Source organism: Corapipo altera, unplaced genomic scaffold, assembly GCF_003945725.1.
Source record: "Corapipo altera isolate COAL_440 unplaced genomic scaffold, ASM394572v1 171, whole genome shotgun sequence".
NCBI classification, from domain to species: domain Eukaryota; kingdom Metazoa; phylum Chordata; class Aves; order Passeriformes; family Pipridae; genus Corapipo; species Corapipo altera.
The window spans coordinates 848,876-863,558 of record NW_020884972.1 but is presented as its reverse complement, the minus strand read 5'-3'; the positions used below and the strand labels follow the sequence as shown (position 1 = coordinate 863,558).

At 45.9% G+C, this 14,683-nt stretch overlaps 1 protein-coding gene across 1 annotated transcript in view; it reads left to right on the top strand.

Annotated features, from left to right (window-relative positions):
* ADRA1A (adrenoceptor alpha 1A) overlaps positions 1-8,354 on the top strand; it is a 14,557-nt gene extending 6,203 nt beyond the window's left edge. The window contains 1 exon segment of the mRNA XM_027665205.1: positions 7,825-8,354. Coding sequence (XP_027521006.1) covers positions 7,825-8,333 — 509 coding nt within the window. The 3' untranslated portion in view covers positions 8,334-8,354.
* The last annotated feature ends 6,329 nt before the right edge of the window (positions 8,355-14,683 follow it).

Here is a 14,683-nt window from a genome sequence, read left to right as displayed (position 1 = left end):
GGTATTGCAAAAAATGGTCCTGAGTTGGGATTGATGGTTTATCCTCAGAAGAGAACAAACCCAGAGAGCTCAGCTCATGGTCCATTTTCTGTGCCAGACTGGTTTGACTCTGGTTGTAGATGTTGCTTTCAGAAGCAGAAGGAAGGAAAAAGGGAAAGGCTGAGCCAAGATACCACAGGAGAAAAAAATCAGGCAGACTGGGCAAGGGAGAGGAAGGTTTTTAGCATTTGTCAATCATTCTCATGATAAAGAGAGAAGAAAAGAGGATCCACTGGAGGGTATTTGTGTTTGTAATAAAGCAGTAAATTACTCTTGTGAACTGACACAAACACTGTCGAGGGAATCCTCTAATCCTGTCCATGGGCCTGTCTGCAGCTGGTGTCTAATTACTGTTTTGTGGTAGTTTTTTAACTGAGGGCAGAAAGAACGAAACACAAACCAGAAAAACAAACTGCATTTTTCTCTCTCTGCCGTTGACACGACGCGACCCCTCGGGAGGTCTCGGGGCACGGAGGAGAAAGACAGATCCCACAAATGAGCATTTCAGTTCTCTCTCAGCAACAAAGAGAAAAAAAAGAAATAAAAATAGGAGGAAAAAAAATATGGATTCAAGGCCCAGCTCATCCTCAGCTCAGGGAGAGGAAAGATGTTTACAGTCCTCAAGCCACTGAGCACAAATGTGTGTGTGAAACCATTGATCAGGGAGAACTTCAGCAGATAAACAGCCAAGATATTTCCATGGGGTGTTTTTTTCCGTATTTCCAAGTTTTTTGGCTTTGTTGTTGTTTTCTTCTTTAAGCCCAAGGGGTATTTTTCACCATCCCAGGCTGGAAAGGCTTTGTTGGCTCAGGTTGATAACTCAGCTACACCGAAGGTCTCGCTGACATCCCTGTGGCCAACATCCCTCCAGCATTTCCAAACCCTGAGGGGTTGGGTGCCACTGACTCATCACACAGCAAAGCACGGCAGGAATTGATATTAATTGATATTAATAACCATTTACACTGCAAAGCAGAGTGGGGAGGTGGAGTTCTCTGTTCCATGAGTCACTGCCATGGCTCCCCACACGTGTTCCCTGTCTCAGTGCTCCTCTTTGTGCAGTCGCCGCTCCCAAATCCTCCGAGTAAACGAAGCAAAAATGTCATTTTTCGCTCTCCCCCAAAATGTCAGGGCTCAATTTTGGGTTTGGTGGTGATGGAAAGGCCACTGTGAGTGATTCTTACGAGTGATTCTCCCACCCCACCCAGCGAAGGGCAGGATTTGTGTGTGGTTTGGAGAGAGGGAGAGACACGAGCGGATAATTCCTGTATTTTCAACCCCAAGGATTCCAAAATCACGACTGACAAGCACATGAGACAGTCTGAGATAGACTCAGCTTTTCAAACCGTTCTCTGGTTTGTTTTTTTTTTTTATAAATTTTTAAAGGCAAACTAATAATTTGTTGTCAGTGAATGACTTCAAGAGCGACGGCTTTGGGACAAATCTCAAATATCTTAAAAATGTGAGCAGCAGGATCCAGAGCCATCCCACTGCAGTAGCAGCATGGGAGCTGGAATTTGAGAGGCAACTAAATGGAGGTGTAAAACAATGGGATTATTTGGGTTTATATGGGTAACAAAACCTCAGTTTACCTTCCCATGGTTTTTTATCTGCTTTCTAAATCTGCAGCTGCCCACAGCAGATCTGGAAATAGTTGCTTGTTGAGATGTTTGCCAGAAATACCATCGGTGGTCAGTGGGTACAATATGAGACAGAGCATAAATTAGGGTTGAAAAAAATCCAAATAATCAGAGCAGTGTTCCCAGCATGGCCCATTCCTGCTGCCTGACCTTTCCACCTCTCACCTGTGTCCTCCTGATGCCACAGAGAGCTGAAGTCAGGTTTTTGGGAGGGAAAACAAACTCACTCCTCCTTCTGCATCTGTTTATTGTGGGGCAGGGATATCTGGGCACAAAGCCCCTCTCCTTTTCCCCCTGGATCAGCCACAATATTCCAGGCCCTGGACTGGGAAGTGCAAGAGTTGCCAGCTGCAGGCTTTGTCCCTTCCTCACATCCACAAACCTGCTCTGCATTTCTGGTGCTGATTGGATTGCACAGAATCCAGGATCAGTTCCTATTTGATCTTTGATCCCATTTTTTGTTCCACAGAAAATATTTCCCATAAGGGAGCAAGTGGGGGCACAGGGGACGTGCTGGGAGAGAATGTGTGCACAAAGTGCAGCTGGTGAATGTCTGCAGCAACAGAGAGAGATATATAAATACATATAAATATAAATATATATATATATATATATAAATGCACTTTCCAGAGGGTGGCTCGTGTTTTGACCCGAGATGCTGTATAGAATCTTATGGAATAAAGTTCCGAGCTTGGGAACACAGAAAGCAGCACATTTATCAATGTTTGGAGAGCAGATTGCCATGAGAGATCTAGGGAGGCCCTGGTACAGAGTTAATTCCCTTTGGGATATAAGGGCTTCATCCCCTGGGTCTTTAGGGCTCTGGAATAACTTCTGTCCTCTGGGCTTGGCCCCTTCAGGGCAGATCCCAGGACCTGAGGTTTAAGCTTGGCTTTGCTGCAAACCAGACCCTCTCCCTGGTCCCAGCCTGTGGGAGTGCAGGGGTTTCCTCCACAGCAGAGCCCAGAGATGCTGAGATTTATGCTGGACTTCTGTGTAGGAGCTGAGGTTGTTCAGCCTGGAGAAGGGAAGGCTCCAGGGAGACCTCAGAGCCCTTTCCAGGGCCTAAAGGGGCTCCAGGAGAGCTGGAGAGGGACTGGGGACAAGGGATGGAGGGACAGGACACAGGGAATGGCTTCCCAGTGCCAGAGGGCAGGATAAGATGGGATATTGGGAAGGAATTCTTGGCTGTGAGGGTGGTGAGGGGCTGGGCTGGAATTCCCAGAGAAGCTGTGGCTGCCCCTGGATCCCTGGAAGTGTCCAAGACCAGGCTGGAGAAACCTGGTCCAGTGGAAGATGTCCCTGCCCATGGCAGGGGTGGCACTGGATGATTTTAAGGTCCCTTCCAATCTCAGCTTCTCTTTGGGTACAGCCCAGATGCTGCACCACCCCACCTGCCTCTCCCCTGCTCTGCCTCCACCACCAGATTTGAGCCAAACAACCCAAAAAGAGGGGGGGGGAAAAAAGCAGGAAAACTAAACAGACCCTCAAGATTTAGTAGCAGAGATTGATTTTAACAACACTGAGGGTTCACGGGTCACAAAAATATACGGGATCTCATTCCCATGGTGCTGACAGAGTAAACAAACAGCACAAGTTTCTGCAGCCTGGCAGCTCCCAAACCCTCTCTTTTCCGTCCCTCACGACATCAGGGCTGGTTTTTAAACAACCCATAATCAAGCAGCTCTGCAGCTTGTGACAAATGACAAAGCCAAATTACATCTCGGGGAGTGAATTGGCACTTACTCACCGGGAGGTGAGAGGAAAACTTCTCTCTCTCTCTCTTTCCCCAAGCTTGAAGGAAACTTGGAGTTGACAAACAGGAAAATAAACGACGAGGGAAGGAAGAGCAGTCCTGACATTTCCAGGGCTGAGTGATGAAACACTTGATGGCAAAAGATCTCAGGAGGGTAATGGCACATTTTATTTGACTTAATTTTATGAGAAGGAATCGAATTGGGCTGCTGACACTTGAGTGTCTTCAACCTTTTGGAAACAAGGCAGGAATTCCAGCATTATTTACTCAGTCTAGGGTTCAAAATGCATTAAAGGCCACTTGAGGGTTTCTTTAGTGTTCCTCCAGCACAGACTGCAGGGAGACAATGTAGGGTGAAGCCTCCAAACTTTCATCATTTTTGCTCCTATTTACCATTTAATCCTTGGCAGGGTACAAAGGAAGGATGAAGGGCTGTGAATTGGGTAGAGAATTGGTTTTAAGGAAGAAAACTTTGCACCCCTCCCATGCTGCTCACCCTGAAGCTCTGTCTGCATGGCAGGACTCCACAGAGCTGGGATTACACCCAGCCCAGAGCCAGAGAGCTAGAAAACTCTGCTCTGGGAATGAGGTGCTGCAATAATTCTGTTTTCTCAGCCCTGGCTGCTGGTGGGAAAGTGTCCAAAATCGAGCTGCCATGACCTGGCAGTCACCAACTGGCCAAGGGTTGCATGGGCATGGGTTCTGCCCCACTCCTCCTGTACCTTAAAGAAGAGAGAACTCCCCACTCCATTGTTTAATCTCGTGGGTAATTATGGCCATTGCTTAAAAAAACCCACAAAGCCTTTGTTTTATTTCTCTTTTGAACTCCTCTGACCTGAGCTGCCACTTTACTGCCCATTCCAATTCCTCAGCACACTCAACAAACCACTTCATCATCACCACTTCAGCAGCTCTGTTTGAAAAGGCCTCCTACTCACTCCCAGACCCATCACTGATTTTAATCACAGCACCAACATCCCTGAACGTGAAAGGTTTGGAAGAAAGGAATATATTCTCAGTATTCCGTGGAGAGAACCACACCAAGGAATTGGAATATATGACATTTTTCCTCTTTTCCCAGATGCTCAGGTGGCCAGCAGGGAGGATTAGGGCAAGTTTCTGAGCTAGGGAGGGAACTGGGTGTCTGCAGCAGAAGAATATTGTTTCTGTGGCCCCAAAGTGTTAAAAACACTTTGCAGGAGGGTTGGAGAGGGGGTTTCTACAAGGCCATGCACTGAAAGGACAGGAGGGATGGCTTTGAGCTGAAGGAGGGTAGACCTAGATGGGATATTGGGGAAAAAATCCTTCCCTGTGAGGGTGGGGAGGGGCTGGGCTGGAATTCCCAGGGAAGCTGTGGCTGCTCCATCCCTGGAATTGTCCAAGGCCAGGTTGGAGCAACTGGTAGCAGTTGAAGGGTTGGCACTGGATGATGTTTAAGCTCCACTCCAACCCAACTCATTCCATGATTCCACAGCAGACAGTGTGGGATGGGGTCTGTGGGCAGCAAAGTCTCTGGGCTGGTAAAGCTGCTCCATCTTCTCTCCCCGTGTGTTGCTCCAAGGCAACAAGTCTCCCCCCTGATGAACCAAAAAAGGTTACATTAATAAATTAGCATGCAGATCCCACCCCAAAAAAAGAGCAAGGGACAGACTCTGACACTGGCTGTTTTCTATTTTTAACAGCCTTTGGCACAGCACTTACATTCCATTTACAGGGAGCCGGGAGTTGCAGCAAACAGGAATTGTTATTGTTTACCCAGCTTTACACTCAGGCTCACACAGCTGAGTCCCTAAACCCGGATTTGTTTCACCTTCTGTCTCAGCCCAGAATGGGAAAGGGGCAGAAATGCTGCATTTAAATGAGGAAACAACCAAAAAAAAAACAAAACCCTGAGCTCGATTTGGGCATTTCGAAGCCTTCCGTTATTTTTCCCCTGCCAATGACTTCAGCCAGAAAGTTCTTTGAGAATGTTGTTTAGTTTTGTTTTTCACCAAAGGAGAGGAGCATTAATTTGCTGAGAAAAATGTGAGGTTGTGGATGTGCCTGTTTAGTCATACACGGCTGCAAAAGAGCCTTTGCTTCCTTCAGCACAACGTTTTTGGTCTTAAAACCTGGTTGATATTGAGGGTTATAGTGACACTGCTGGAGGCAGAGGCAGCAGGACTCATGCCCAGGCTGGATTTGGGGATGGATTCCGAGGTTCAGCTGCTCCAGGGCACAGATTGAGCTCCTGGGGGTGTGTTCTGCTCTGTCTGCAGAGGGAAAACCTTTGGGAACAGCCCCAGTGCTAAAGGGGCTCCAAGAGAGCTGGAGAGAGACAATTTCCAAGGGTCTGGAGTGACAGGACACAGGGAATGGCTTCCCACTGCCAGAGGGCAGGGTTGGATGGGATAGTGGGAAAAAATCCTTCCCTGTGAGGGTAGGGAGGGGCTGGGATGGGATTCCCAGAGAAGCTGTGGCTGCTCCTGGATCCCTGGAAGTGTCCAAGGGCAGGTTCATAGAATCACCGAATCAGTTGGGTTGGAAGGGACCTCTGAGATCATCAAGTCCAACCCTTGATCCAACCCCGCCGTGGTTCCCAGCCCATGGCACTGATGCCACATCCAGGCTCAGCTTAAAAACCTCCAGGGATGGAGAATCCAGCCCTTCCCTGGGCAGCCCATTCCAAGGGCTGAGCACCCTCTCTGCAAAGAAATTCCTCCTAATCTCCAACCTAAACCTCCCCTGGCACAACTTGAGACCCAGCCCTCTTGTCTTGCTGATCGTTGCCTGGTTGGAGCAACCTGGGCTAGTGGAAGAATTAAATTTGAACATTATTTGCTTTTCCTAAACCAGGGGAGGTCCAAGGAAGAGATCAATCCCTGGAAAACTTAGGAGCTGCTTCCAGAGGTAGTTCAACTGCAGAGCAGGACAGAGGCATGGATGCCTAAACACCATTTCTTTCCATGTGCACTCACTGCAGATCTGTCCAGGGGAAGCAGGAAGACAAGAATTTGTTGGTGCTGAAAGTTCTGTTTGTTACAAACTTGACTGTAAACTCCCAAACAAGTCAATTTTGTTTCTGGGAAATTATTTTTCTTCCCGTGCCCGAAGTGATTCCTGGCACTGGGGTGAGAGAACCACCTGTTTTTCTTCCTTTTCATTTAAAAGGGGCAAGAAACAGCCCTTGACAACACGGCAATTCACTCTCTGTTCTAGATCATGTGTAGATCATTTGACAAAATTGATCTTAGAAATGTTATTTTCACTTATTTCTCACCCCAACATTACAGAGAGTTTCATTTTCTTGTTCATTCTCATTCAGACAATATTCTTTTTATTTCTAAGCAAAGCCCCAAATAGGAGAATTAGGGGATCTTGGTACAATGATGTTCCAGGGAATGATAAATTTCCAAACAATTCTCCATAAGCAGCAGTGTTGACTCTTTGGTGTTTTAAATATATCTCTGTAGCTTTATAGGAACATCTCTCCATGAACAAATGGCTTCAGCATTTCCTGACATCCCATTCAAGTCATTTAAAGTTAAAATTGGCACTTGAATCAGGAGCTCAAGTCGTAGTTAAACGAAAACCCAAAGGTTTGGCATCAGGGAAAATGTTCCCATGATTTTAAATCAGCAGATAACTCATAATTCTATAGAATAAGAAGCCTCATAGTACTTTCCTTACTAAGGAGACATCAAAGATTTTACTCTTTAAATCATCTTTGGGAGGTAACCTTGCAAGTATGTATCAGAAAATGTATAAATATATATATATATTTATATATATAACTCCTGGTTGCCCATGAGAGCATCCCCAGTGCTCACTGATGTAAGAAGGAACCTTTCCTTTCACTCCTCTGAATTTTAGATGCATTCCATGAGACAGGAGAATGGGCACAGTTGGATTTTCTAAAGGTCTCATGGAAAATGAGTGCCCAACACTTCAATACTTTGAAGACATTCAGCTGTAACACAGTCACCCCAGTAATGTCTCTTCTCTCCAACTCTGACTTCTGAAATGGTGTGATTTTCTTGCCATTTGAAAGCCCTTGTGATGACCTCCTAGATATGGCTGTCATTTGGGGAACTAATCTTGAATTAGGAGTCCCAGAGGAGGCGATTTTCCTCCATCCCTCGTATCAGCCAAGCTGGAAAAAGGGAATATAATGTTTGTATAATAAAACAGCTGCATTGACTGATGCCTGACAGGACACCCATGCCATTGTGTGGCACCAGAGATTCTGAATCACTTCTCCCTGCAGGAATTGTGCTTCCACTCACCATTTTTTCCAAGCCAGAACAGACCCTTATTTATTTTTCCCCAGTGTTTGAGTTTCTCTGGTTACCTGTGATTTCTCACTGCCTCTCTGCCTTAACACTCTCCGTGTGTATTTTTCCATTTTAGGTTCTTTCTTTCCTGCAATCAAACCCCCGGACACACTTTTTAAAATAACATTTTGGCTTGGATATTTAAACAGCTGCATCAACCCCATCATCTATCCCTGCTCCAGCCAGGAGTTCAAGAAAGCTTTCCAGAACGTGCTGAAGGCTCAGTGCCTCCCCAGGAAGGGAGCAAAGAAGCAAATCCCGAGTTTCAACCTCAACCACCCCGCCAGCCAAAGCGTGGAGAGCAGCAGGGGGGTGGTCAGGATCCCCGTGGGATCGGGAGAAACCTTCTACAAGATCTCCAGGTCGGACGGGGTGTGCGAGTGGAAGATCTTCAGCGCCGTGCCCAACGTGCCGGCGAAAAACGCCGTGGCCAAAGACTGCACGGCTGCCAAAGCCAAGAGCAAAGGGTTCCTGCAGGAATGCTGCTGTGCAGGCACCTCGGGGAACCTGGGCCACGACAGCTGCCAAGTGCCAACCCTCAAAATCCACACCCTGTCCCTGAGCGACGGCGGGGAGGACGTTTAACGGGCTGCAGGACTCGGGGGTCTCGGGGGGCCTCGTGGAAGTAGGTGTTGAAACCTCCCTGTTGTAAACAAACATGTTGTAAAACAGGGCCAGACCTTCTGAGGAGTGAGGTCTCTGAGTGCTGGGAGCCTGAACAAAGCCCCTCAAAGACAGTGGATGGTCTTCTGAGGGACCTGCCCACGGTGTCTGAGAGAGGTTTCCTTGCCATTAAAGCTTTATCCCTGTGTTCTCCTCTTTCAAAGTTCCTGCTGCTCTGATTTAGGTGCAGTGGAGGAGAAAGAGTGAACTACAAAGGCCCCGTGCTGGTCTCAGCCTCTGACACCTCCACCTTTAGAGCCGTTTTGTGGCTCTGCCCCCACCAAAAACCCCCAAAAACCTCAGTTTGGGATTTCATTAAACTCCATTGCTGGGGGAACTCGTTCCATGTGCCTGCACCCCACTGAGCTTCAGAGACCAACCAGAACTCTTCTGTTTTGTGCAACCAACCTCCTAAACCTCCAACCCCAACCCAAGGAAAACTTGCATGTGTCCTTGGTTTGCTTGGACGGTCCCTGCACTTTGATGCAGGTCTAATAAAACCCCAGACTAGGTAAGTCATCATCAAACAAGGCCCAAAGAGGCCCCTCTCACTCATCCATTTGTTTTTCTTGTTCTGAGTCCAGCAGGAACCTGCTGAAAGGCTCAGGAGTTCCTTGCTCAGGTGCTTGATAGCCAGATCAGTGCCAAAGTCACTGGAAAAGCTGCAGAGTTTTTGCTGTCTCCCTGCCCAGTGTTTTGCTCCATTCCTCTTCTGACTCCTTCAAAACCAAGTGCTCCAAGCTTTCTATGAGATTCCTGGAGTCAGGAACTTTCCCCCTGTTCTGAGCAGTGGGAGTTAAATGGCTTGAGGACATCCATCCCCATGAGAAAGGGCCATCCTCTGGGAGTTTGGGAGCATGTTATATTTTAATACAGCTAATCCAAAGAAATAAATAAATAGAGACGGTCAGCATCTGGAAGAAATAGTGGGAGGAATTCTCTGTACAATATTAGAAATAAGCAGCTCTTGACATAACTCCTGAGCCTGCCAAGTAAGAATTCAGCTCCTTGAAAGAACCCACGAGCCTTTGCTCGCGGCTCAGCGTGAGCTCCAGGGCTGAATATCCAGGGAAAGGGCTTCAGATAAGGTTCACTTTCCCAGGAGAGGGCCCTGAAAGGACACCTTGGTGTTGTTGATGAGGAATCACTGTTTATTCATCTCTCACTCAGCATTAAGTGCCCAATGTCAAGAGCATTTTAATCTTCTGTGTCTTATTTGTGCACTCGCAGAAGACAAACCTGTGGCATTATCCCATTTTTGGTCTGAATAAGAAACCCATCTCACTCTTAAGGTACTTCCAAGTCTAGAATTCGAAAGTAGAAGTGTGGAAAGGCCACGAAAGAAAATATTCTCATGGTACTTCAAGCCAAGACCAGAAGGAGAAAAGCTGGAAATGTCATAAGAAAGTCACGTGAGACTCGTGGCCGAGGTTTTCGGCCTCAGGGGGTTCGGGTACGTGGGACGTTTGTTTGGACAGAACCTGAACTTCGAAACGTTTGGAAAAACACCCATTAAATTGAGCAAGGCTGGCAAGATTTAAAGCCTTCCCTGCACACACTTGCTGCCCAGCCCTCTCTTATTTTAGAACCAATACTTCTTTTACAGCCAGTAAAGGTCCTCTGTGCCTCCTCTCCTTCGGAGCTGGGAGATTTGCACGGAGTGACTCCAGGAATTTGAGATTTATTGAGTTTCAGAATGGCAGGGGATGGTCGTGGAGCTACACCCAGGCTGACACAAAGGGATTCATTTAATTCCACAGCAAGTCTGATGTAGCAACACAGTCTGAACCTGTAAGATGAGGATAAATAACTCCCCATGCTGGTGGCAGTGTCGGGATGGACGTGGATAATCCACCTTTGCTCCTGCCTGGCAGAGACAGAGGTTGGAATCATGAAGCCTTGGTCTCATCCTTATCCTTTTTTTTTTTCTGTCAAACAGATGCTAAAGGACTGTGAAAAGCCCTCAGCCCTCAGCATCAGGCCAGCCTGGTCCCAGCCACACCTCTGCTGCTGCCACGTTTGCCAGCACAAACAAACACATCATTTGTTTGGCTTCACCCCGAGAGAATTACGGCAGGAAAAAAACTGCCCTGCTCCCTTGTGGCAAGCAGGGTCATTGGCACTTGTCATCTCGATGGAAATCTGGACTGAAAAGTCTCAAAAACCATAGAAGGAGCTCTAGGAAGAAGATAAATTAAAGAAAAAAAAAAAAGAGTGGAGATTTAAGCCTGTATTTTTGTGTTATTTAAAGGGAACTTGGTGCTGGTGAAAGAGGCTGAATGTGTCTGTCTGTCCAAAAGCATGAGCAGGACAGGAGGTTTCCCATCTGCCATCACATGTAAAACCCTCCTGCCAGCAGGATCCTGCCATGGGAAATGTGGCAGGAGCTCAGCCCAGAGCTCCTGCTCGGGTGGGCAGTGAGGACACAGGGCAGGGCCATGATTGCCCTCAGAGCCATTGGAGTGTCCTGGCTGAAACCTTGGAGGGGTGATGGGACATCCCCCCACCCCTCGGGTCAGTCCTGTCTGTTGGGAGTGAGTGACAGCCCAGATTTCCATCTGCAGAGGAGCAGAGTCTCTGCTGCAAAGGGCTGGGAGAGCTGGAGCATCACAAAGTTAATTCCCACAGCTCTCTCCTCCTCCCAGGGCCAGGAGAGTTCAGTAGTCCAGTTTCCACAGTTAATTCAGATTTACTATCTTGTGTTTCTGAGGCTTCATGTGCTTTGTAACGTTACTCAAATCCCAAACACTTCAGTTCTGCCCACTGTCCAAATAAATGTCTTCTCGGTTTTATATTCTTTATTTTGCTCTGCCAAGTCCAGGGATAAATTGTCCATTGTGCAAGAGAGTGTTTCCCTTCTCCAGCCTTTAAAACCCGTAGCACTGAAAAAAGAAAAGCTTAAGCTTCTTACTTTTCTTCTCAGAGTAAGCAAATGGATTTCACAAAGCACCTTCTTGTTTACTTGCAGTGTTACCTTCAATTTTCTGAAAGGTAACACTGACAGGCTGCAGCATCTTGTACTGATTGAAGGCAGTTAGAAAAGATCTTATTGCTTGACTGAAGTGCAAGTGCTTCGTTCTGGCCTCTTGTCAGCCCGTGCTCCTGTTGAAATGGGCTTTTATTGGGAACTTCATGTTAAAATAAAGCTACTGAGGCCCAGAGAGCCTCAGTGATTCACTCAAGCAAGATTCCAGCTGTCCCATGTTGAATTAATTAACTCCATATCCTACTCAGAGATACCTTTATCCTCTTTCCTGCCTTAATATGGTTTGGATAAGCGAGACAATGTTGAGAACTGGCTCCTGGGGCCGGGCTGGTGCCACCAGTTATTTCTGGATGGTCCCTTCCCCCAGCAGAGCCAAAGGGAAAAGCCAGTTGGTCTTCAAGGAATTCCACTGAGCTGGAGGCACGTTTGGGACCTGCCCCACAGTGTCCTGGTCTGCCAGAGGGAGGGAGATGTCTCAGAACTCCTGAGGGAGCTGCAGGGAGGGCACTCTGTGCATCTGCTCCCTCTGCCTCCCCCACAGCTCTTCCCATCCCCTCCTGCCCAGATTCCCTTGGAATCTCACTGCCACATCATCCCAAGAAGCCCAAGAGCCAACCAACCCTTTTTATGAATGAATCTCTCCAATATCAATTCTATTTCCTGCCTAATTATAATGAGACTTCCCGGGAGGAGGTTGCACTGTCTGGCCAGGCTAATCCTGGCTTTTCCCATCAGTGCCCCATCTGTGCAAAGGAGCTGATCCACCAGCACATCCAGCTCTTTTTGAAGGTGTTTCCAAACAGATTGTTTAATCCATGACAGGATTATAAAACAAGACACTCCAGAGAGAGCTCGTGGTGCATCCAAAGGCAGCTGTTGATGGATGTCATTGAATCTCTGCTTTCCCGGGGGAGGGGGGATGAAATATTTGTCTCAGGGACTGGAGGAAAATGTCAGGTCTTCTCACTGCATATTTCTCACACTGACAGAGAAGGAGAAAATAGCCAACGTGAGCTAAGGGGAAGTGAATTGCTGAAGAGGAGGTTTTGTGTTGCAGCTCTCACACGAGAAATAACACATCTGTTGGTCCCCCAACACCCTCCAAGGACCAGTTAATGCAGGTTTCTGGCTCAGGATAATCCTGAGCCCAAACCCAGGCTGAGAAATATCATCACAACCAAATGAAGGTCTTTTTTCAGAGTTAAAAACTCCTCCAAGTGTTAATAGAGAAAAGCAAAAATGGTTTTCTTTTCCCAACAAGACCTCCTTGCCTTGATCTGAATTTCTTCTCTGAGCTGCAAAAACTTGGTCCTCGTGAAGCTGAAGAAGGAAACACAAATGCACCCAGCATTCCAGCAGGTCTCCACTTCCAAAGCAGTTCCACTCAGCTGATGGCACAAACCCTCTGCTGAATATCCTGAATATCCTGAATATTCCATTCTCCCAGACACTGCACTGTGGGAATTGTGAACGAGCTGATTTGGGCTTTTTTCGGGGGGGGGCTTTGGTTGCAAAACTCTTTTCTTTTTCCTTCTGTCTGCAGCATTTTGCCTGCATGTTGTAGGAGTTTGGCTGCCAGTGGTTTTTAAAGACATTTCCTGAACATTCCCTCCATTTTCCAAGCTTTGTGTTCCCTTGTCACTGGATTTTCTATGTTTTCAAGGTCTCTCATGTGACATGTTTGATGCTGGTCATTTCCTTGAACAAAACTGAATGTACATAAAACCTTGCCAGGTGAACAAATAAATTATTGGGGGTGGGAGGGGGAATGTGCACTTTTGGGAGCTGCAAGTCTGTTTGATTGTTTGGTTTTTTACCCCCAAAATATTGATACAACATATTTATATAAATTTTTATACAAATCTCTCTTCTCCTTTTCAACAAACATTTCAGGTAGAGATACCACCCAACACTTCTGATCTCAGTGGGAGCCAGACACGAGGTGAATAAAGGAATTAAACTTATATTTCTACTGCAAAAAGTTAAAATTAAGTCCTTAAAAAAAAGTTCATTTGGGCTCCAGATCCTTACTATGCTCTCATTCTGTTTGCTTACAGTAAAACATCATTTCCCAGATGAAATCCAGCCCATTTTGCTGTATTCCTTATAAACAAATAGCATGAGAACAATCCCTGTCAACCCAAGAATGTAAATCCTCTTTGGGAAAGACGGGGCTGAATTATTATTTCCCGTGATTTATAAAGGGAGCCACGGAGAAGGAAAGACAGGTTTCCAAAGCAGGAAGATGGAAAGCCCTGTCACTGATGAAACCCTTGGAAATGTCAACCTGAATCTCAGGGAAACTTGGGAGAGAAACTGTAAATTTAAAAAAAAAAAAAAACACGCAAAAAAAAAAACAAAAACAAAAACAAAACAAAAAAACCAAAACAAAACAAAAAAAAACAAGCAAAAAACCCAAACACATAAATTAAAACACCAAGAAAAAACAAACACAAAAAACCACACACATAAATTAAAACATCAAGAAAAACCAGACACACAAAAACAAAACAAAAAACCACACACACAAAAAAACCAAAATAAACAAAAAACCAAAACAAAAAAAACCCAAAACCACACCAAAACAAACAAACAAACAAAAAAACCAGAACAAAACCAAAACAAAGAAAACACAAAAAAAAAACACACCAAAAAAAAAATCCACCACACACAAACAAACAAACAAACAAAAAAAGCAAAACAAAAAACTCCAAAAAACCGTTGCTTCTGCAGGTCTGTTCTTCCTCTGGTTTAAAATGTGGATTTACCCCTGATGACTTTAATGACTGTGTTGCTGTGGGGGCTGGAATGTTCCATAAGGGACCCAGATTTTGTCCTTAAAGGACACAGATCTAGTCCTGAGCTATAGCACTTCCACATTCCATTTGTCTTCAGCAGTTACACAGGTTTAGGAAAACTGGGATTGCCAAGAGAGCATCTAGTGCTAGACAGGCTTAGTTCTGTGTAAGATATATAATATTAGTCCTAAGCTATGAGCTATAGTCACACAGGCTTAAAAAACCTGGGTTTGCCAGGAGAGCATCAAGGGCTAGATAGGCTTAGTTCTACATAATACATAGAATATTAATCCTAAGCTATAAACTAGAGTCACACAGACTTAAGAAAATTGGGTTTACCAGGAAAGCATCCAGGGCTAGACAGGTTTATGTAGACAGGCAGTTCTATGTAATATATATAATATTGCTTCTAAGCTGTATAGATGCAGTCCTAAGATATGATACTTTCCCATTTCATTTTTCTCCAGCAGTCACACAGGCTTAATAAA